This window comes from Sminthopsis crassicaudata, chromosome X (assembly GCF_048593235.1).
Source record: "Sminthopsis crassicaudata isolate SCR6 chromosome X, ASM4859323v1, whole genome shotgun sequence".
In the NCBI taxonomy this organism is placed as follows: domain Eukaryota; kingdom Metazoa; phylum Chordata; class Mammalia; order Dasyuromorphia; family Dasyuridae; genus Sminthopsis; species Sminthopsis crassicaudata.
In genome coordinates, this window is record NC_133623.1 from 8194339 (window position 1) to 8217280 (window position 22942).

The window sequence follows — 22942 nt, forward strand, 5'->3', positions numbered from 1 at the left end:
AAGTCAAAAAGAAAATTGCTGGGAAACAAGTTGGGAAAAACCATTTAGAACAGTGGCTTCTAATGAAAGTGGCAACTTTTAATAGGAATAGAGCTCAAGGAGCCTTTCAAGCACCTCTGCAGAAACAAGGCTCTTCTTTTAAGCCTGAGGCATCTTCTAGCCATGATGCCCATGTATACCTACCAATTCCAGCTGAGAAAGCCAATTTTTCCAAGACACAAAAAAAGACAGGAAAACATGTTTTAGGTCCTAGCATGACTGATTTAGAATGTATTTTAATATAAAGGAAAGCACAGTATATGTATCTGACAACCAAAAGAGATCATAACACAGTCAAAAATGCTGACAGCAAACTAATAAGCCCTTCCACTTATGGCAGCTTTAACACACTCAAGCTTAATTCTCAACACTAATTTATACATTTTAAATTTTAAACAGAATATGATAGGGATAGAGTTCAAAGAAGAAAATGATAATCCCACAATCTTTACCCTCACTTGGAAAATCCTTTTTGGATTCCCAGCAGTCTCTACCTGGAGCTTAGTGCTTGAATCCTTGACTCTAAAGCTGTTACCTTCAATGACAATTCCTTGTTCCAGTACCGATAAGGTTAGTAAAACAGCAAGGATTTGTAGAAATTTGACCGTTGAATCTCCAAGAGTTCAGAAAAGTAAAATTAAGAAAACTAGCTGCAATTTGGAGACAGTGAGCCATGAGCTAAAAACAGGGAGGTCATGACGATGAGCCTTACAGGGCACAAAGTCACAAAAGGCCTTGAATGTAGCTGCTAGTTGGGAGAGGAATGTCAGGGAAATTATTTCCCAGCAAGATCATTTTCAAGTGCAACCCCTTCACAAAAATTCCCAAGTTTTTACCGGATGACATCAGAGTGATTTCATAGATGTCAAAATTACCGGATAAGCCATTTATTAAAACATTAATTTTAAGGGCCCTTGAAATTCCTTAATTAGAATTTATCTAAAATGGTACTCTATTTCTAGAACAAACTAGGTGATAAGCAATCCAATAACTAATCCACATGGTGGACATCCCTTTGATATAACCCCACATAGAAAAGCCCATTCAGGCAATTTAGAATAGCCAAATGCTAGTGCTATCAAAGATCACTTAACCCCTTCATTTTACACACTGGGAAACTGAGGCCCAGAATGAAGGCTAGCGGTAGAACCAGCTCGAGACTAATCACACAATTTATCCTAACTCCTAGTTCACAGTTCTTTCTTTCATCAGGAAATTGGGGAAACAGCTGCCTCCCTTCTCCACTTCATGAAGAAACATGGGTTCACTTTCTTCTTAGGCTCCTTTGGTAATTTGGGAGGATAAGCATCAGGTAGTGAGCAAGTAGCTAAGGGTGAATGGGCAATATTGTCCCATTATTAAGTGACAATATACAGAAAAGCACGGTTCTGTTATCCACTGCCATCTACCCAAATGAAACCCAACCATAGCGAGGAGAGGTTATGCTTGGGATATGGAAGCTAAATATCTGGCTGTCTAGGCATATCCATATAAGTCTAACTATATTGCTGAGATAAACAGTAACATATGTGACATGTCTGTTGTCTACATATTAGGTCTTAGCCATACCTCTGTTCTCTTCTAGAAATGTATAATTTAGAGCTGACTGCTCATGCAATAGCAATGCAATCAGGCTATGTGACATTTGGCGATGTAAATAAAGAAATATAAAAATAGTGAACTCTAAATTTCTCAGGAAAACATAACTCGCTCTGTTTAACATTCTAATTTCCTTGATAATGTCATCTTTAGAAACCTGTGGCACTACACGCTGATAAACTCCTATGATCTTATGCCACTCACTCAAAATGTCACTAATCCAGACACAATTAATAGCAGTGTTCCAAGCTAAAGCGTACTTCCAAAAGTTTTTACAATCAGTTGTGTGAAAATGGCCCTTTAATACTTCACCAACTTGAGATACCTTGATGCACGTCCTGCTGCTCTGGTCCTCTGGAAGAGTTTTTCACTGAATGATGTTCTATAACTTAAAGGTCTCCGTCTGTATTCACATTTCCCGCACATCAACCAAACCCAAAGATGGAAGAAGTAAGGAGATATTGATGGGAGAGGACAGGGAAGTCATTAGTACAGCAAGGAAAGAAGAATGGAGAGATTTCAAGAGTAGAAAGAACTGAGTGATTAGTTATAGCAAGGCAGAAGTTAATCTGATGGCCCTCAAATTGAAATTTTCACAAGAGTTTCTCAAAGCCACATAAAATAGCTATGCACACATCACCACTCTAACCCAAAATCAAAAACAATATTGCTTAGTCAATTTAAACAGTGAATGAAGTTCAATTGATCTCTGTGACTCCTGATTTTTGTTAGGTGAGTTATTTCACACAATACTTAGTACCACCTCCTTTTCAAAACAAGTCAACATTTTCATGCTGTCTAAAAGCAAATAAAGAGATGCCAAAAAGAGACATATAAAAGAATTACTATGGTACTGAGTAAATTGACATGACAGAAAATGCCCTGGAATAAGGCCGGCCAAGTGAAATGATGCAACGCACAGACCCAAATGTATGAGAAGCATTCCTTTAAAACAGGCAAATGAAATCCAACAAGTCTACATGCTAGGAGCATCAAATCAATTAAGGAGACAGGCGGCATGCTTTTAAAAGACACAAAAAGACAAGCAGCAGCTATTACTATCAGTTCCGCTTTTGCTGACGATCCTTGGATAATGCATCACTTTTCTTATAATGGTAAGTGGGAGTAAGGTTGGGGAATTTTTGATAGGTTGTTTAAAATGTCTGCAAACTAAATAATTTTTAATAAAGCCTGAAAATGTTCTTATAAAGGTTGCACTTTATCATCCAAAATATTCTCAAGGAAAAAGTCAATGTTTTTAAAATGACTGTTTCAAATACATGCAAGAACAAGGTTTAAATGGACATCAATATGATCAAATGTAGATGTAATAAGAATTTAGAATAGGCAGAGAATTTTTTTTAAAAAGGGATTAGACAATGTATATTTTTAGGAGAAAAATATGCCGAAGTAGTCAATAGAACATAAAATCAATCCATGAAGAAAATTCAGAAACTATTTTATGCCTCTTGGGTTTGCGATGGGCTGGGCTGGAAGGGAAGGGAAGTGTTCAGATTTTGATTACTTAAAATCTTTTCCTACTAATATTCAATTACAAAATGTCCACTCAATGGTTTATCTAATGAAAAAATGTTGATTGTTTGCCAGAATCTCCATGTTAGTCAAGACCCCTCCGGATGCCTTCAGGAATCAACTAGGTGGTGAATGCTCAGAAAATAAAAGAAAAATAATTTCCAAATATTTTGTTATTGTTCAGTTGTGTTTAATTCTTCATAACCTCATCTGAGCTTTTCTAGGCAAAGATACTGAAGTAATTTGCCATTTCCTTCTCCATCTCATTTTATAGAAAAGGAAACTGAGACCCACATGGCTAGGTTATTTACCCAGGATCAAAGTGTTTGATGCTGAATTCGAACTCACGATGATGACTCTTCCTAACTCCAGGGCCAGGACTATGTCCACTGCATCACCTAACTGTCCAATTATTTTTCTTAGTAAATTGGGGTTAAATGACTTGCCCAGGGTCACACAGATAGGAAGTATTATCTGAGGCCACATTTGAAATCAGGTCTTACTAACCTAAGGGCTGATACTCTGTCCACTGTGCTGCCCCTGTCTAATTTTAAAATGCACTCTGAACAAAAGAAAATTGTCTATGATATCTTCTTCAATACCAACACCTTTGTCATTCTGTGCTCTTTGGAACTAGCTACACCAATATCCCCTTCACTAATAAATTGACAGTATGTCTTGATTTTCCCTATTAACTAAGTGAGTGGTAAGTGAATAGTTAAGTGATTATTCAAGGTAACCAACATTAAAAGTAAAGATAGCTAATGTACTCCGGTAGTCAAGGATAACCTCTAGGAGGAAGGTTTCTTTCTAATCATATACAAACATGACAAAAACAATGAGATTTGAAAAGAAAAGCAGCTTGGGAAGTCATTAAAATCATTTCTACTGTTTAAAAAAAGAACTCTGGACCCATAGAGGGGAAAACTGGAAGGTAAAACAGAAATTCTAGAGGGTATGATAGAGAGGGCAAAGACTATACCAATGTCTCTGCAGAACAATCTGTTCTTAATAATCATGCTCAATTTAAGCTTCTGCAATTACAGCCAACTGTCAAAAAGAAGCCAAGAATATGAGCATCCACCAGAAATTTTAAGCATCGTTGATTATTGGAAGAAGAGGAATGCAATCTAGTCAATAAAGCACCAGAATCCAGATATGATCTCCCAAACTCTGCCTCAATATTGGCTAAGAACAAGTGTCAGGACAATTTAACTCACTTTTTGGGAAGGGGAAGAGATGGGCCTGTGATTTCACTGGTACAAAAAACTTCTTCAGCCACTTGGGATCACTGCCAGCTCTACAACTTATATCCATGCAGAGCTGCTGAGCAGCATGTCAGTGACTTACCAGGGTCATATGGCTGGTGTGAGTCAAACTAGGGCTTCCTAACTGAGAGGTTTCTTGCTACTCCACTTCACTGCTTCTCTTAAAGTCTAGTTAACCTTCTAAATACATTGTAAATGGTACAAAATTAGCCAGCTTTCTCACTTATCTCACTAAGTTGTTGAGGTTTTTTGCCTGTCAATGCCTTTAAATATTTTGAATTTTGTTCGAAAATACTATAATTAACTTTCAACATTTAGTAAAAGACCTGAAAAGATCTTATAATTGAATGTTTTATAGGGGAAAAGGAAACTTAATAAGAGAAATATCCAAGAAAAAAAATTAACTTTTTCAGTCATCTTGCAAATAGCCCAAGTCATTTCTTTTAAATAGCTATTTGACAAATAAAGGTAATTTTCAGATAAGGAGATCTATAAGCTTTGATTTATTTTCCAATTAACTGAGCATATGCTGATTGCCACATGTAAGGTACCTTCCCAAGTGTTGGCTTTGTATTAACTCTCAGAGAAAAATTACTATAAAATTGCCATGCAGTCCCTGTACAATACCTACAGTATTAAAAAACAGTTCATGTGAGGAGAAAGAGATAAATGATCAATTAATTGATACGGTGCTTTAAAAAGATTCACTATGGACATTTCTATTGTAAAGCTCAAATACTTAATGGGGATGCCCAAAGTATCTCACAGCACATTGTGCTTTTTAGCGTTGCTTGGGAAATTGCCCCTCAAATCATTCAGACAACTGGACACAGCTCTTGTCACGGGTTTCCTTAACTAGCTCCGTTTCTCACTTAGCTGCATTCTTAAGTCCCTTAGTTTAAAAAAAAAAAACAAAAAAACAAACAAAAACAAAAACAAACAAAAAAAGAAAATAAAACTGTCTTGCCACTAGATGATAAAATAGGAACCAAACTACTTTAAGCCCAGGGAGTAGTCAAATGAGGCAAAACTGGGCTGACCTCCTCCATCTTCATCTCTGAAATTAAGAAAAAAGCTAACAGATGGAGAGTGTACAGAAAGCCCAATGGAGAGTAATCACAGGATTCAAGATGAAGAAATAAAGGCATCCCAGAAAATGGAGACATGAATGATACAAAAGACATAAAATCACTAAGAAAGAAGGCACATCAGACATGGAGAAAGGGCACGAGCCAGTTATTAAGCTACTATTCTAAGGTTAATATTCTAATAAGTTTCTTAATATTTTAGTCTAGGCCTTTCCATAGAAGAATACTAAAGGACATCTCATATATTGGCAATATACAAGTACCATTCACTGACTATCCAAAAAAAAATTTTTAAACAACCTACCTGTGAATAAAAGATCACAATGACCTCTGAAAAGTGTATACACGATAGCATAAAGCTATCTTCACTTCAGTTGCACCATTCCAAAAAGATGGTAACATATTTTGGGGATTGGACTTGTGATTTCATTGACAAAGAGAATTCTATCAATGCACATTGACACCTCAAAACTTTATAATCTTAAAGAGTTTCCTAAGGAAGAAATTATCTTGAGAGATTAAGTGTTTTGCTCAGGGTCACACAGCTGGCATTTGTCAAAGGTCAAACCTGAAGCTTCCTGGCTTCAATGCTGGATCTCTGTCCACTAGGCAACACTGCCTCTCATGTTAATAAAAACAACAATCAAAAAAAAGACCTGTCGCTTTGAGAGTTCCTGTGTTACACTCCTATGAGGATACAAGAGCCCAATAATCATGGCTACTCCACATCTGTACCATTAAAAATCTTAAGATGTCAGCGATTTCACTGCTATGTTGCCACCTACAGCATGTAATTTCTTTGAATAAAGAGATGCTATAATGAGCCTAATCTTGGTAAAGTAGGGGATTTCACTCCTTTTTGCCAATAATTAGGAAAGCTTTGCACTGATTCACATTCCCAGGACCTCAGAGCTGCCCATGGCTGGGCATATGCAATATACAGATTGTGAAAAAAAGCAACGGGAGCCTATCAGCTTGAATTCTTTAGCACAAAGTTATATCAGCTATATGATTCATAGGTGCCCCAAAGAGTCTTAATATTCATTTTAGGTTTTTTTTTTAAAGGCACATGATAATTATTCAAATATTTATTTTAAGCAAACACAAAACTATTAAATGTTTCTTATCTAATATTCAAACATGCATGCAAACAAGATGTTTATGTGTATATGTGCACATACATATATATACATATACAGGTGTGTTATAATGTTATATACACACACTCACAGAGGCTGTTCCAAGTCTTCATGCAGGTTGAAGCTTTAATAGCTTCAGAAGAATAAATGCTACAGTTACAAAAAAAAACAAAAACAAAAACAAAAAACAAAAAAAAAACAATATTTGAAAAGTTAGTTATTTCAGTGTTTGAAATACTGCTTGGTTTCTTATTAGACTCCAACTTTGAGCAATACACTGCTTTAGTTGATTTTCAAACTTTGAACTTCCTCTACAGATTCACTGATCTCAGAAAATGTTAAAAATTGTCATAGCTGCAATGCACAATGACAAGGTGTTACTTCTTATTATAATTAAAATTTTTTCTCATTCAAAATTCACAAAACTAAGTAAGTGTAAATAACACTTAAATACTTAGACTTTCAAATGATGTTTTGGGTAAGTTTGTAGCATTTATGCTTCCAAAAACAATCAACGCTTAAAACTGCACTGGACATCGTATATTTGTACAAACACATACAAACACACACACACACACAACACACACACACATATACACACACATACACACACACAAAATATGTGTATATATTAAAATAAATTTATCACTTAGGGAGAAGTCACCCAAGGAATCTGAAATAAACTAAAGATTATTTTAAAAATTCCTGCCTTATAAAGTTTTTCTCTAAAATATATTCACATTTCTAAGCTATAATCATATACACACACATAAGCATACATTTGCCTAAATATTTCCCATTACATTTTCAGTAGTTATGCCCTTGAAAATCCTCCAAAGAGGGTCCAATGTTTACTATAAATCTAATATACTTTAACTTCTAATAACGTGCTTAACATAAGCTTCCTATTTCAATCTGACGATTTCATTAAATACCTGTTCTTCTGCTCCTGCTGCAATAACTGAGCAGCTATTTTCCTTAAATCAGTAACTTCCTTCAAATCATCATCCTCTTCTTCTGCAAGGAATTGCTCTTTCTGAATCCTAAAAAGAGGAGACAAATGCTGTTATTCCCCAGTGGATAGAGAGGTTAAAACAGGCCAAAAAGAGGTCATTCTACCCACTTTGGGAAATAAAGACCATTTTAATTCTCCTTTAAACAAATGTCTACGCTCTGAACACTAACCTGGATGGGCTCTCATAGAGCTGACAGTTTAGTGGGCTTTAATTTGAAATGTGACCTGATGGCTATTTAAAGAGAGTCTTGGCTAGCAACTTAATAGTCTATTGTGTTGTAGCTTCCACACACGTAATAAATGAAGGGCCACAGGAATTAGGCAGGAGTCAGTCACAGACATTTCCAAAGCCCTCACTCCAACTCTTGTAAGAAACACTGAGAATTTCCATATTAAGCAACTGAAATAGCTCAAGCACTATAAACATTCCCTCTTGACAAGAAAAATTTCACTCATCGACTTCTGTTAAACAAGAAAAAATGGCAAGGAAAATATAAAAAGGTTTCAAAACTATAAGAAATACCAAATATAACTTTCAAATAAGATCAGCAAAACTTTCAAGAAAGGTCAAATCAAATCAAAAAGCCATTGATATTATTCATAAAGGGTAAATACCCAAGTAAAAGAAGATGCCTCTCTCCTTCCTTTTCCAGCTATCACAACCACAGCAAAACTCATCCAAGAAGCAGTTAGCAACACCTTAAAAACCTTGAGAGTAGATGAAATTACAACATGAGAAGACCTGTCTAACTGTGTCTTCTATACCTGTCAAGTCACTATTGGTCCTCTCTGGAATCTAAGACTGAGACATTAAATCCAAAAGATACGGAGAAAGTAAAATCAGCAGGCTATTGTGTTTAATTGCAAATGGGCAGTGACAAAGACAGTGAAAAGCTTTGGTGCCAGGAAGAATGGTAATGTGTTCCACAGAAAAAGAAGTGTGGGAAGAGAAAGAAATATGTCTTGTTTTTCAATAATAATAAATAAATATTTTATAATGAATGTTGTCTGGATACACAATTAATAAATGTCACTGCTAATGAGTAGGATCAAAATATAACAAAATATTTATAATTAATAAAGTGATGAATAAATATTATAATTGTATTGATGGATTCTAATATAGTATAACTAATATATTATTATTATGAATAATAAATAATCACTGTGATTGGATATGATTAATAACATGCCATCAGTTATTAAAATAAATATATATAAGATAAAGGAAAAGATAAAGATAATATAAAGATAAAGAAATAAATATATATAAGATAAAGAAATCATAACAATTGGTGTTATTAAGAATAATAGCTAGCATTTATATAGCGCTTTCACGTTTACAAAGGGAAAGGCCTCCTACAGAAAGTGATCTTTCTACTGAGTCTGAACAAAAGCCAGAGATTCTAAAAGATGGAGGGGATGAGGAAGACCATTCCAAGCACTGGGGACAATAGGCCTATGCAAAAGCAGAGTCAGGATATGGGATGTCACAGAGTGAGAACATGAAGCTTAGTCACATACAAAAAGGATGGAAAGACAGGTGTGCAGCCAGTTGTAAAGAATTTGAAATGGCAACCAGTGGAGTCACTATGGGATCCTAAAGGTAAAAGGGAAACCCTGGAGTTTCCCGAGTTCTGAGATGGTGTCGTCCAACCTACACTTTCTCAGCTAGAACAGGAAGAGACTTGCAGCCAGATACAAACAAGGAATCTGTGGTATAGCTGGATAGAAAGTAGGCTGATGACTGTATGAATGGAGGGCAGTGATAACGTGGAGAAAGAAATGAGGTGAGCTGGCAACAATCTGGGAGTGTGGGAAGAAGTGTGTAAGGAGTTGAGGGTGGCTCGCAAACCAGAGAGACTGAAATAGGAACTTCAGACGGCAGTGGCTTTGGGAGGAAAAAGACGATGATTTTTGTTTTGACCATGCCAGATTTGAAATAAATAATAAGAGCATTAATATAGTGCTTTAAGGTCTGCAAAAAGCTTATTTGTATATCTCATTTTGGGGCAGCTAGATAGCGCAGTGGATAGAGTGCTGGCCCTGAAGTCAAGAGGACACTAGTTCAAATTGGACCTCAGACACTTAATAGCTGTATGACCCTGGGCAAGTCACTTAACACCAATTGCTTCAGCAAAAAACAAAAACAAAACAAACACACACACACACACACACACACACACACACACACACACACACACACACAAATATCTCATTTTGTCCTCACAATAATTCTGGAAGTAAGTGCTACTATCATCTGCCTTTTACAAATAAGGAAACTGAAGCAGGCGGAGGTCAACTGAATTGTTCAGTGTTATGTGCTACTGTATAAGAAAGCATTTGAACTTATAGCTTCTCATTTCTAAGTCCAATCACTGTACTAAGAGTTGTCTCAGGCTGTTTTCAGGACATCCAAATAGGCAATTAGTGGTGTTGCAGATTGGAGATGAATATATAGAACTGGGGATAATCTGAAGAGAGGTCATTGCACTTATAATAGGAGTTGATGAGAGAAGAAGATGCAGGCCAGAGCCTCAGAGGACACAGTGAGGGGCATGAGAGACGTTATAGAGGGCCGGAACTCTGAAGAAGTATATTTGAAACAAGGATACTTACAACAGGGTGTTACCTCAGTGTGATTGATGAGATGATGGTTCTCTAGTTTATATATACTTAGCACTTAGTATGGTGATGTAATGGTTCTCTAGTTCCCACATACATTAGTTTAGTGTAATGATATAACCATACCAAGGTATATAAGGGCTGAGAAGTGTTAGGATTAGAACATTCCATCTTTGACCATCCTCCTGGTAGCTCTCCTGCTTCCTGCACTAAGATCAAGACTGGGTTAGACTTGACAGACACAGACTGTGAAGGAGACAGACTGAGAGAATAAAGACTTAAGACTCTATTCCTGACTATTCTTGTGGTGTCTATCCGGCTGAGACCAAGGCCCATCCGGAGGACCTCAAGAAAGCTAGCCCGGACATTACAAGACGTGAAAATCTAACAAAGGAGGTTGAGAAGGATCAGTCTAGAAAAAGTAGGAGGAGAATAGGGAGCAAGCAGTCACAAAAACCCACTAAGGAGAAAAGATCCAGAAGGAAACGATGGTCAATGATATCAAATAATGCCAAGTGATCAGAAGGTTTAGGAATGAGAATATGTCCATTACGAGCTCATCAGTAACTTTAAAGAGGGCAAGATGGGGGAGGGCAGGAGCCAAAGGGCAGGGATCTGTAAAGAGAACAGAAAGAAGGGACCTGGAGCACCAAACATAAATAACTTAGATCACTATTTGGCACTAAGGCTTACAAAGTAATAAACACTTGCTGGATGAGCATCACATGGAGAACACAGAGAGTGGAGCTTAGAGAAAGGAAATGAGTTGCTCACAGTCACAATCAATGAGTTAGAGATGAGACGCAAAATCTAATCTCTCAAGACTCCAAGCTCATCAGCATTTGCCTCTGCCATGAATATAATGTTAAAAGGTATATTATCATGTTTCAAAAAGAAATGCTCACACTGTGGAGCAGATGGGCAAGGCTTTCTCTTTTCTTGTCTAGGCCCAGTGGCCATTGCCCTTCCCAACTATGTCCATATCATTGGGTGCAGATCTCGAGCCTGCCATCTCCCTGCACTTACATTGTCTTCCTTCAGTAGAATGTAAGCTCTGTCCCCATTACTTAGCACAGTGCCTGCAACATGACAAGTATTCAATAAATGCTCTGCTCTGTCCAGATATTAGCTTACTGTGTTTTCAGCCATTTACTATGTCCCACAAGTATGTGAAGTAATAAAAAGCCAAATTTAATCAAAAAAGGACACACAGATGTGTCATACAGAGCAAATAATTACACCTCAATTCTTTCAAATAAACATTCCAATTAGAATATTTGACAAATATCTAACATATAATTGTTTTTTGAATTATATAGGTATCATGTGCTTACCTTTTCTCATCTCCCCATTCTTCATTTTTCTGAGATTTCTCAGAATATTTTTCTCGCCCCTTAAGTAAAAAAAAAATACAATTTTTATATGTGTAATTAGGCCAAACTCAAATATTCAGTCCATTTTTTTGTGAGATCAAAGGAAAAATTCATTCACAGTAATGCAAAAACAATATTCTTACCTTCAGAAAAGAGACAAATGATCCAATATGCACATCTCCTTGCTCAGGAACTGCTACATCCTCTGGGTTGGGGTCAATGTAATCATACACCTCCTGGTCTAGTACAGGTTTACATGCATTAGAAAATAAGAATATTATGCCATCATTCTGCTTTATATCCATCATAATACGGAATACAGGCAGTCATTACATTTAAACCTGGCTTTTGAGCCCAGATCAATGCTAAGGAATCGGCACCCAAAATAGGAAATACCCCATCAATGAACTACCTTTATGAGAATCAACTTTGCTTCCCATCAAGTGATTGTCATTTCTTAGAGTCTGGTCTCTGGTTGATTCTGATACTTGAGAGTGAAGGCTGATAGTATCATCATCTGATGGCTGTGAGAAATAAGAGAGTAACAACATTAGGAAAACAGCACAAAAATTAAGTTGCAACAAATTTTAGTTAAATTGCATCATTATTAACAAAATAAATATCAGAATTTTTTTATGTCTAGTTTCTGACAAAAAGTACAATTCTGAAAGATACATTAGTCTATTTTTAAAATTGTAAATAAATTTAACCTCTTGAAATCCTATACCAAATTAGTACTGACATCCTTTTTTTAAAAAATGAAATGATTCATGGTTAGGCAGACCCAATACAATAAAAATAACCATTTTATTTACTTATTTAATTCAATTTCATCCCAATTAAATTACCCAAAAATGATTTTACTGAGATGGAAAGTATAATTAACAAAACACATTTAGAAGAACAAAAGGATCAAAAATATTAAAAGAGTTTAATGGAACAAAAATATAAATTCAGGTTTAACAATACCAGATCTTAAATTACACTATAAAGTAGTAATTACCAAAACAATCTGGTACTGGCTAAGGAGGCTAAAATACACAACAGCAAATGATTATATTAATCTTGATTTAAGCTTCTGGTATAAGAATTCATTATTTAGTAAAAAGTTATTTGGAAATTTGGAAAGTAGTCTGCAAGAAACTGGGCATAGAGCAATACCTTACACCATTTACCAAGATGAAGTCAAAATGGATATGTGAGCTATATATAAATGGAGATATCACATGAAAACCAGGAGAACATGGAACATGTTATCTATCAGATTTATGAATGAGAACAATTTATGAATCAATAATAGTTGAAGACCATTGTGAGGTATAAAATGGATAATTTTGATTACATAAAATAAAAAAGGGTTTTGTACAAATAAAACCAATAAAGCCAAGATTAGAAAGAAAAAAGAAAATTGGGAGAAATTTTTTATATTCTGTTTCTTAAAGGTCTCATATCTCAAATATATAAAGAACTTCATCAAATTTATAAGAATACAAATCATTCCCCAATTGATAAGTGGTCAAAGAATATGAATAGACAATTTTTCAATGAAGAAATCATATTAAAAATCACTACTGAATAGAGATATGAAAATTAAAACAACTCTGAGATGACATCTCAGACATCTCAATTTGGCTAAAATGATACAAGGAGAAAATGACAAATGTTGGAGGAAATGTGGAAAAACTGGGACATTACTACATTGTTAGGGGAACTGTAAACTGATCCCATTTTGGAGAACAATCTCAAATAATGCCCAAAGATCCAGTAATACCACTATTAGGCATTTCCCCCAAGGTGATTGGGAGAAAAGGAAAAGAACCTACTATTTTAAAATATTTGTAGCATTTCTCTTTGTGATGGCGAAATAACTGAAAATTAAGGGGATACTTGTCAGTTGAGTAATGGCTAAACAAGTTGTGGTAAAAGATTGTGAATACTATTTGTGCTGTAAGAAATGATGAGCAAGTTGATTTTAGAAAAACATGGAAAGATTTGATTGAAATGAGAAGAATTCAAAAACTGTACAAAGTAATGGCAATATTTTTTAAGAATAACTAAGTCATTTTGAGTGTTATAATTACTCAAATCAACTACAAAGGACCTATCAAAGGAGGATGCTATCCACCTCCAGAGAAAGAAGTGATTAATAGGAAAATGTATAATATTTTACACACACACAAATGGTTTAGCAAAAGTGAATATTGAAAACTATCTTTGCATATATTTGGAAAAATTAAAATCTGTTATTAAAAAAAAGTAGGCTAGGGAGGGAGGGAGAAAAAAATAAAAAGGGCCCAGTTGAGAACAAAAGCAAACATAGAAGGAAGAACAGAACAGCAGGGTAGTTCCAAAAATGATGTGTAATATTTATTACATTTTTTTTCAAAAAAATAAAGTATGAAATGGAAATTCATGGTTTTATATTGAATCCTCTTTTAAGAACATTTAAAAAGTTCAAAATGAATAAAAGTTTTTTAAAATAAATTAAATGAAAGAAAAATCCAAGTATATACATACCTCTTGCCATGTGATTATTTCAAACTCTAAGGACAATTTTAAAATACATTTTCTCAGAAGAAAAAAACAAGGCTTACTTCAGTTGTAGATAATCGTTTCTCTCCATTATCACTTCCAATACCAGAGTCAGGACCATGGTTTTTATTTGGATAGAAATCTTCCATGCTATAAAAATATGATTTTAATTTTTAAAGCATTAATTAGAGCATTTTTCCTCAATGTGTAGTTCTATCTGCTACATCTAAAACATAAAGAAAAAATCTTTCCCCAGTAACATACCCTTCTTTTCTGAAAAAGCCCCAAATCCCCTGAATTTCAAAAAGGAAAAATTGTGCTTCTTCTTCCAAAACCTTTTCCTAAGCCCCATGTAACAGCTTTCTTTCCTTTTGTGTGCATAAGGAACCCCAGCCCTCAGTACATATTAGGCACTCCATAAATGCTTGCTGAACTGCGCCAATCACCCAATTTCACAAAGAACAAAGCACAACAGGATGGGTTTTGGACAAAAGAAAAAACTTGTGTGGTTTTAGAACTGGAAAGAAACCATTTTAATGTTTGTTAATGTTGTTCTCAACATTCCTTCAAGTAGTTATACTGAAAATATCAGAGTTGGGATTTATAATAGATTTTTCAAATTAAAAAAACTGTATACATATATATATGTGTATATATATATATATACATATATATATATGTATATAGTTTAAATATCACACAGTCCTGCCATTATTGATACCAACTTACCTGTCTGTGAGAGGCTGGGATGGAATTCTTTTACTTAATGAAGGAAGATCCAAGGAGTCTGGCTTTTTCTCTATTCTGCAACATGCTCGGATATTTAAGAATTTAAATATGTGTACTTTACCCTTTAAACATATCTGTCAGGGAACACAAGAGATAATGGATCTAACTCCAGAGTCCCAAAGGGGAACCAACACTTCCCAGAGTTTTAATAAATTTGTTTTGTTTTCCTTCTAAAATCACGTGGGCATATCAGTGTATCAAAATAGATTTTTTGTATATTTCAATATTTTGTACTTTATTATCATAAATGAAATTTTGATTCCCTTAGTACAACCAACTGTTAAGTTTTATTGATACCTCCTGTTCTTGGAGAAAAGAAAACAGAAGCTTAAACATTTTCCCATCTGTTTCACCAAATTTCCTTCTTGAAATAACAGAGCCATAAGAATTTAAAACCATGGAAACATTTGAGGATTCAAAAACACTACCTACACTATTACAATTAAAGGGGAAGATTGTTTTTTAAAAATCCTTTAAAATTCAACATGAATATGTTGAAAAATGTAGAGATAAAATAGTCTTACTTCTGCCATCCACTGGAAGGTTTATGCTTTACTTCATAATCACCAAAACCAACTCTAGGATCTTGAACTCTGAAATTTCATTCTATGATCACAATCTCTCCCCCTCCTAGATTCTTCCTTCATTTGTTCTTTACCCTCCCTATTACCCTGATTGCTTTATCCCTCCTTTCTTGTTCTTGATTCACAGCCTTCCTACTCTTTGTGGTCTTGACCTGATGGCTAGCCATTTCAACACGGCCCTCCTTTTCCCTTGTGTTCTTTGATCCTTTGGTCAGCGTTCTATCACTGGATAATCCTGATTCTCTATGTCCACTGCAAATTGATAGTACCTAAGTTCAAGTACACCCTCCTTACAAAATTTCGATCCTTTCTAGCTTAATGATTTTCTATCACATTCCTCACAACACATGACCTTGACGCCTGTCTTCTGACCATAATTGGCCATAGCTACACTTTTCATTTGTTCTTCTGATCCATCCCTTCTAGTCTCCTCCAAAATGCTATTCCATCTTCAATCTCTCCTTCTCTGTAGACAAAGAGGAAGAAAACAGTAAACGTATTCTCTCCCCCTGTTTTTCAAAACAAAATGAAACCTTCCAGGGCCCCTACTGTATCCCCGAGCTATTGTCCTATCTTTGTCTTCTACTTATAAACTTTTAGAAAGAGAAGTTTACACTTACAATCTCTATTACTTTACCACCCTAATCATACCCCAAGTCACTATAAATTTGATTTGTCTTCATTCTATTTTAAATTATCATCTCCAATGATCTTTCTTTCTTTCTTGTTTGCTGAAGCAACTAAGGTTAAATGACTTGCCCAGAGTCACAAAGCCAGGCAGTGTTAAGTGTCTGAGGTCAGATGTGAACTTATTAGGTCTTCAAGACTTCAGGGCTGGTACTTTACCCACTGAGCCATCTAGCTGCCCCTCCAATCATCTCTTAATTGCCAAATCCAAGGGTCTTTTTTCAATTTATCTACTGGCTCCTTATCTGCTGTCCACAAAAACAGAGAGCTTCCTCTTATTGAATACTCATGGTAATGCTGAATTTTCTCCCTGACTTCGGTGAGCCTATTCAAGACATTATCTAGATCCTCTCCAGACTCTTCCTCTTCCTTTTTTACCTCCAACACTGCCACCCCTGACATATCTTGGCCTACAACTGGTCCCTCTCATTGGTGAGTCTTTCCTGTGGCCACCATTTCATCTCAGTCTTGCTTGGACTCTCTTCAGCCTACTCTTTCTCCAAGTCTGCCTCATCCTATAGGTTTCCCTCCCATAAACACCCTGCTTTCCAACACACCTGCACTTATTTTCTTCCCCTTTTAGAATAGGCACTGTCTTGACTGCCTATATTTGTATTGTCTGTACTTAAGGCAGTGCCCACTCTAGAGTCAGTGCTTATTAAAGGGTCTATGTATCCTCTCCTAAGCCTCTTGCTAGTTCCTTAATAGAGCCTTTCCATACAGCTTCCTCTTCTCCTTCCCACCTAAACTTGTTCTTCCTCTTTCATGCCCACACTACCTACCTTGAAGACTTCATCTACCCCTTTGTCTTCAATTTTAACTCCCATTAATATGAGGTGAGGTGACAATGGACATAAAGTTCATAAGGATCCTCAAAACCCGTAAAACAGGATCTCTGATCTGAATCTATAGACAAGTCAACAAATATTTATTAAGCAACTGCTATGTGCCACGCACTGAAGATACAAAGAAAGCACCAACCCTCAAAGAGTTCAGTCTAATGAAAAAGAGAGAAAAAGCAAAAAGATAATTACAGAGAATCGAATTCTATATGTCACGAATTATATTAGCTCTCGAAGGACTGCTTGGTGACTTGGTAATGCAAAGTCAAATCCTCAGGTGTCACAAGCTCATGGTTGCAGTGGCAAAAAGGACCCAAAGACAAGGGAGTACAAAAGTGACCTTGCCCAAGATCATATAGGTAATGGTCACTTAATCTTTTATTATTACTTAGCAGTCAGTATTTATTGAACACATATGCCAAAACCTGGGAAAACAAAACCTGACCTTAAGGAGCTCATTCTCTGATGAGGGACACAATATGCAAACAACCATTTACATACAGATATACATCTTGATATTTACTGGTAGGTACAAAGGCAAATGGAACAACAGTAGTAGAACAGTGACTATAAATTGCAGAGAAGGTGCCAAGTCATATTGATGGGGGGAATTTCCTCACCCGGAAGAGTTCCCTATACCAATGAAACTGCAGGTCCGATGATTATCCCTAAACCTATGGTAAACAGGGAAGGGGGAACAAAAGGACAAAAATCTTCTAGAACAGAATTCTAGGTGGAAATTGTAGTTCGGTACACATCATTCTAAATCATATCATATAAGTCTTTCTAGGTTTCTCTAAATCCATCCCTTTTATCTTAAGGTAGAATAACAGTCTAATACATTCACATACCACAACTTATTCAGCAATTTCTCAGTTTTTTTGTTTCCCTCTATAATCTACCCTTTAAAGGCAAAATTTGCTTTGCTTGAGCGTCTCTCTTGCTCTCTTCCCTTTCATGACCACTTTCCTTACTGAAATGAATGCATTTCTTCATTATTTAATTATTTTTAACATTATCTGCTTTACATTTTGAAGAATAACTATTTTTTAAAAAATTCAACTCACTTCTTATATTTAAGAAATGAGACCTTTATTAGACAAGCTTGCTGTGATTTTTAAAAATATTTTTCATTGCCCATGGTATCTTTTAGCAAAATGTAATTACACTGATTATCTCTTTTAATTAGGTCTATTTTGGCTCTTGCTTTATCAGAGATTATGATTGCAATCACAGCCTTTTTATTTCAGCTAAAGCATATTAGATTCAGATCCAGGCTTTTATTTTAACTCTGTGTTTCCCTTTCAAATATCTCTTGTAAACAATACATTGTTGGATTCTGTTTTCTAATCCATTCTGTTATCTGCTAATATTTTATGGATGAGCTCATCCAACTCACATTTACAGTTATGATTACTGTTTATTTCCCTCTATCCCATTTTCTTCTGTTTCTTCCTCTCTTTTTATCCTATCCCTCCTCAAAAGCCTATTGTGCTTTTAAGCACTGCCTCCCTTAATCTTCCTTTTCTTACATCATCCCCCTCCACTTTCTTTTTTCCACCCTCTTCATGATTTCCCTATTGGATAAGTTACATTTCTATACATAACTCAATGCATATGCATATGTGTGTATCTACTTGCATATAATTGTAAAGGGCAGGAACTTTGGAAAATATTCTTAAGGCTCAGTATGACTGATTTAAACAAGGTGTTAACTCAATGGAATTGATAAGACAATGGTTATCTAGTTTAACATGTGCTTTGTTCTCTAGTTCAGTATGATTGATTTAATCTTACAACAAATTATGGTTACCTAGTGATATCATGACTGGTTTATACTCAGTATACTGTAATGATGTAATTGTAATAGAGTTTATAAACTGGGACAAACTCATCCAGAGACAGGCTTCTAGATAGAGACCTTCATGGAGGCTCTCCTGCCCTGAAACCAAGACCCATTCCAGAGGGCCTCCAGAAAGCTAGCCAGCCTCAGGCAAAGGAGACAGACTGTGAAGGAGATAATAAAGACTTCTGGACTTTATCCCTGACTATTCTGCTGAAAACAAGGCTGGTCCCAAAGACCTCCAGAAAAGCTAACCAGAACCTTACATACAATATATAAATTCTGTATGTAGATATAGATATCTAGATACAGACACCTAAACATAAATACATCCCCCTTTGGATTAATTCTGATGAGAGTGAGGTTAAAGCACCACCACTTGTCATGTCCCCCCTTCCATTTTCCTCTCCATTGTAAAAGCCCATCCTCGTATAGCTTTTTGTGACAAAATTTACCTCATTCTACCTCTCCCTTTCTCCTTCTCCCAATGCATCTTTCTTTCTTACTTTTTTGGGAATGATTCCAACATAATCAACTCACAGTCATGCCCCCTGTCTATATAAACTTTTAACTTCCCTAATAAAGTTCGTAGGAGTATATATATATATCACCCTCCCAAAAAGTAAACAGTTTGACTTTATTGAGTGCTTCTATTGAGTCTTGTTCGAATGTTAAATTTTCTATTTAGCTCATTAGGAACATCTGAAAGTCCTTCACTATTTTTTTCCCTGAAGGATTACACTCAATTTTGCTGGGTAGGTGCTTTTTGGTTGTAACTCTAGATTCTCTACCATCAGGACTATATAATTTTTATTTGTATGATGAGTGTTTTGTAATTGTGTATATAAAGTCCTGTGACAGTATTTAACTGTCTATAGGTATTTTAAATGGAATTTATCTCTTCCTGCTGGACGCTACTAGTAACATACAGAAATGCTGATGATTTCTATGGATCTATTTTACATCCTGTAACTTTGCTGAAACTGTTAATTGTTTTGACTAGCTTTTTAGCTGATTCTGGAGGGTTCTCTAAATATATGATGCTATCATTTGCCAAAAGTGATATTATAGTTTCCTAATTCCCTATGCTTATTCCTTTAATTTCTTTTTCTTGGTTCATTGCTACAGCTAGCATATCTAGTACAAAACCAAATGACAATGATTATAATGGAAATCCCGGGTTCATCCTGATCTTATTGGAAAGGCCTTCATCTTATCCTTCTTATATGTAATGCTTATGCTTGGCTTTAGAAAAATATTACTTACCAGTTTTTTTAAAGTTCCATTTATACCAATGCTTTTTATTATTTTTAATAGGAATGGCTGTTGTAGTTTATTTTTAAAAATTGCATCTATTGAAATAGTCATATAATTTTTGCTGTTTTTATAGATATGGTCAATAATACATAGGATTATTAACATTGAACCATCTCTACATTCTTATGTAAATCCATCCTGGTTCATGGTATGTGATTTTTTATGATATATTGCTGTAATCTCCTTGATAGTGTTTTGTTTAAAAAGTGTGCATCCAACATTCATCAGAGAAACTGATCTATAGCTTTATTTCTCTAGTTTTGTTCTAACTGATGTAGGTATAAAAACCATATCTGAATCATAGGAGGAATTTGGTAGGACTCCTTTACCTATTTTTTCAAATACTTTATACAGTACTAGAATGAATTGTTCTTTAAATGTTTAGTACAATTTATTTGTAAATTCCTCTGGTTCTGCATATTTTTCTTAGGGAGTACATTTAAATCTTGCTCAATTTCTTTTTTCTAAGATAGGGTTATTTAAGTATTCAATTTTCTCTTCTGTTGGTCTAGGTAACTTATATTTTTATAAATATTATTCCATTTCAGATAAGTTGTCAGTTTTATTGGCCTATAGTTAGGCAAAATAGCACCTAATACTTTTATTTTGCTATCATTTGCTGTGCATTTACACATTTACTTTTTTGAAACTTTTAATTTGGTTTTCTTCTCTCTCCTTAATCAAATTAATCAATTATTTACCAATTTTACTGGATTTTTAAATAAAACTAACTCAACTTTATTTATTAATTGCTTCATTTTTAATAATTTCTCTTTTGATTTTCAACATTTCTACTGTCGTGGTTAATTGAGGGATTTTTATTTTGTCCTATTTCTAGTTTTTTTCTGTAGTTACATATGTAATATATTTATCTGCTCTCTCTCTTTTGTTGATACAAGTGTTTAGAAATAATATAAAATTTCCTTTAATTACTACTTTAGCTATACTCCACAAATTTTAGACTGTTTCAATGTTGTCATTATCTTTAATTAAATTATTGAAACTTTCTAAGATTTGCTCTTGGACCCACTCATTCTTTAAGATTAGATATGTAATTAATTTTGCATCTATGCTTCAAAGGTCCCTTATTGAATATTATTTTATTATATGATGTTCCCAAAAGGATACATTTAATATTTCCACTTTTCTGTTTTTGTTGGTGAATTTTTTATGCCCTAAAACATGGTTTGCTTTTGTAAAAGTGCTATGCATACCTGAAAAAGGAATATCCTCTTTTCTCTTCCAATACTTTTCTGAAGTCTATCATATCTAACTTTACTAAAATTCTCTCTCTCACTTTAATTTCTTTCTTGTTTTATTACATGATCAGATTTATATAGATCTGAGAAGGGTAAATTGAGGTTACTTCAATATTATACTTCTACTATCTACTTCCTCACATAACTTTTTTTTTCCTTCTAGAATTTGGATGCTATACCATTTGCTGCATATATGATCACTTTTAATATTCTGTCATTTTCTATACTATCATTCAGCAGAAGGTAATTTTTCTGAATATCTTTTAATTAAATCTTGAAGATCTAATTAAAAGTGATAATTGGAGCAATTTTCAGGGATCCTATTTACCCCTAACTGATACTGTCTTTTTTACTGGCTAAGTCAAGATTCTTTGTCTCTTAACGTAGTGCAGAAATTCAGATAGAGTTAAGTTTAGAGAAACAGCTCTCCTGCTAAATGATATTCTATTCTTGCCTCATGGAAATCTGCTGTGCTTGAAGAATGCAATGGGACACACCAGGGAGTTTGATCTACTATCTTTACACCACCAAGCTATCAAGGATTTCTGGTTTGCTATCCAAAGAAATCTGATCTACTATCTTTAACTTTGCAGATGGACTCAAACAATGAATATTTATTTCTTAGTCACAGGAGGGAAAGAGAAAGTTATTGCTAACCCCTCATTTCCAACTTCCAGCAAATCATACATAAATTTCCCACACCTCATCTACATAATCAATATGATTCATCATTCCCATGATGTTACCAACCTATAAACAAGTTTATTATTACCTCACCTACCCTATTCTGATCTTTATTCAATGTTTATAAAAAAGGAGCTGAGTCCCTATTTAAGGTCTGTGGTTATAGTGTCCTTGTTAATAAAAATGTTATTTTGCTAGGAGAGAATATGCCTCAGTCTATCTTTTGTTGAATTTTACTCAAGACAATCTATTTTCTCTTTGGAGATCATAACTGTTAGGCTTGTCTTTTTTACCTTAGCTGAAGCACAACAAATTCAGAGCTCTGCCTGTCTTGGATGCTTCTTCTAGGCAAGGGGACTGAGTACCGAACCTTCTATTAAATAATCAAGTGGTGAGAAGGAGTTCAATGTGATAGACTGAATGGGAATATGGAAAGAGCTCCATGGCACTGACTTTCCTAAGCGAGAGGAGAGCACAGGACTTCAATAGAAGTCAATCCTTCTTTTATTAAACCTGCTGGCATTATAATCTGGGAATTCCATTGAGTCCTAAACCTTGAAGTTCCACAATCTTCTCCTACCCTTCCCAAACTTCAAATACTTTGATTCAAACCTCCTTCTTTCTCCTCTTCCATCTTCTGTGTCTGTCTCTCCCTGTTTCTCTGTCTTTATCTATCTCTCGTCTATATCCCTCCCTTCCTCCACTTCAGTCTTTCTTTATATACTG

The 22942-nt window shown here is 35.0% G+C and overlaps 1 protein-coding gene across 5 annotated transcripts in view; it reads right to left on the reverse strand.

The window, feature by feature from the left end:
* LRCH2 (leucine rich repeats and calponin homology domain containing 2) overlaps positions 1 to 22942 on the reverse strand; it is a 78944-nt gene that overhangs the window by 22264 nt on the left and 33738 nt on the right. For 2 of the 5 annotated variants that reach the window (XM_074278070.1, XM_074278069.1), the window contains exons 6-12: positions 14941 to 15074; positions 14274 to 14361; positions 12092 to 12203; positions 11823 to 11920; positions 11641 to 11699; positions 7602 to 7709; positions 1964 to 2041 (exon numbers count right to left, since the gene is read on the reverse strand). In XM_074278070.1, coding sequence (XP_074134171.1) covers positions 1964 to 2041; positions 7602 to 7709; positions 11641 to 11699; positions 11823 to 11920; positions 12092 to 12203; positions 14274 to 14361; positions 14941 to 15074 — 677 coding nt within the window. The remainder of the gene's footprint in view (positions 1 to 1963; positions 2042 to 7601; positions 7710 to 11640; positions 11700 to 11822; positions 11921 to 12091; positions 12204 to 14273; positions 14362 to 14940; positions 15075 to 22942) is intronic. The other 3 variants (XM_074278072.1, XM_074278071.1, XM_074278074.1) reach the window with 2 other exon arrangements.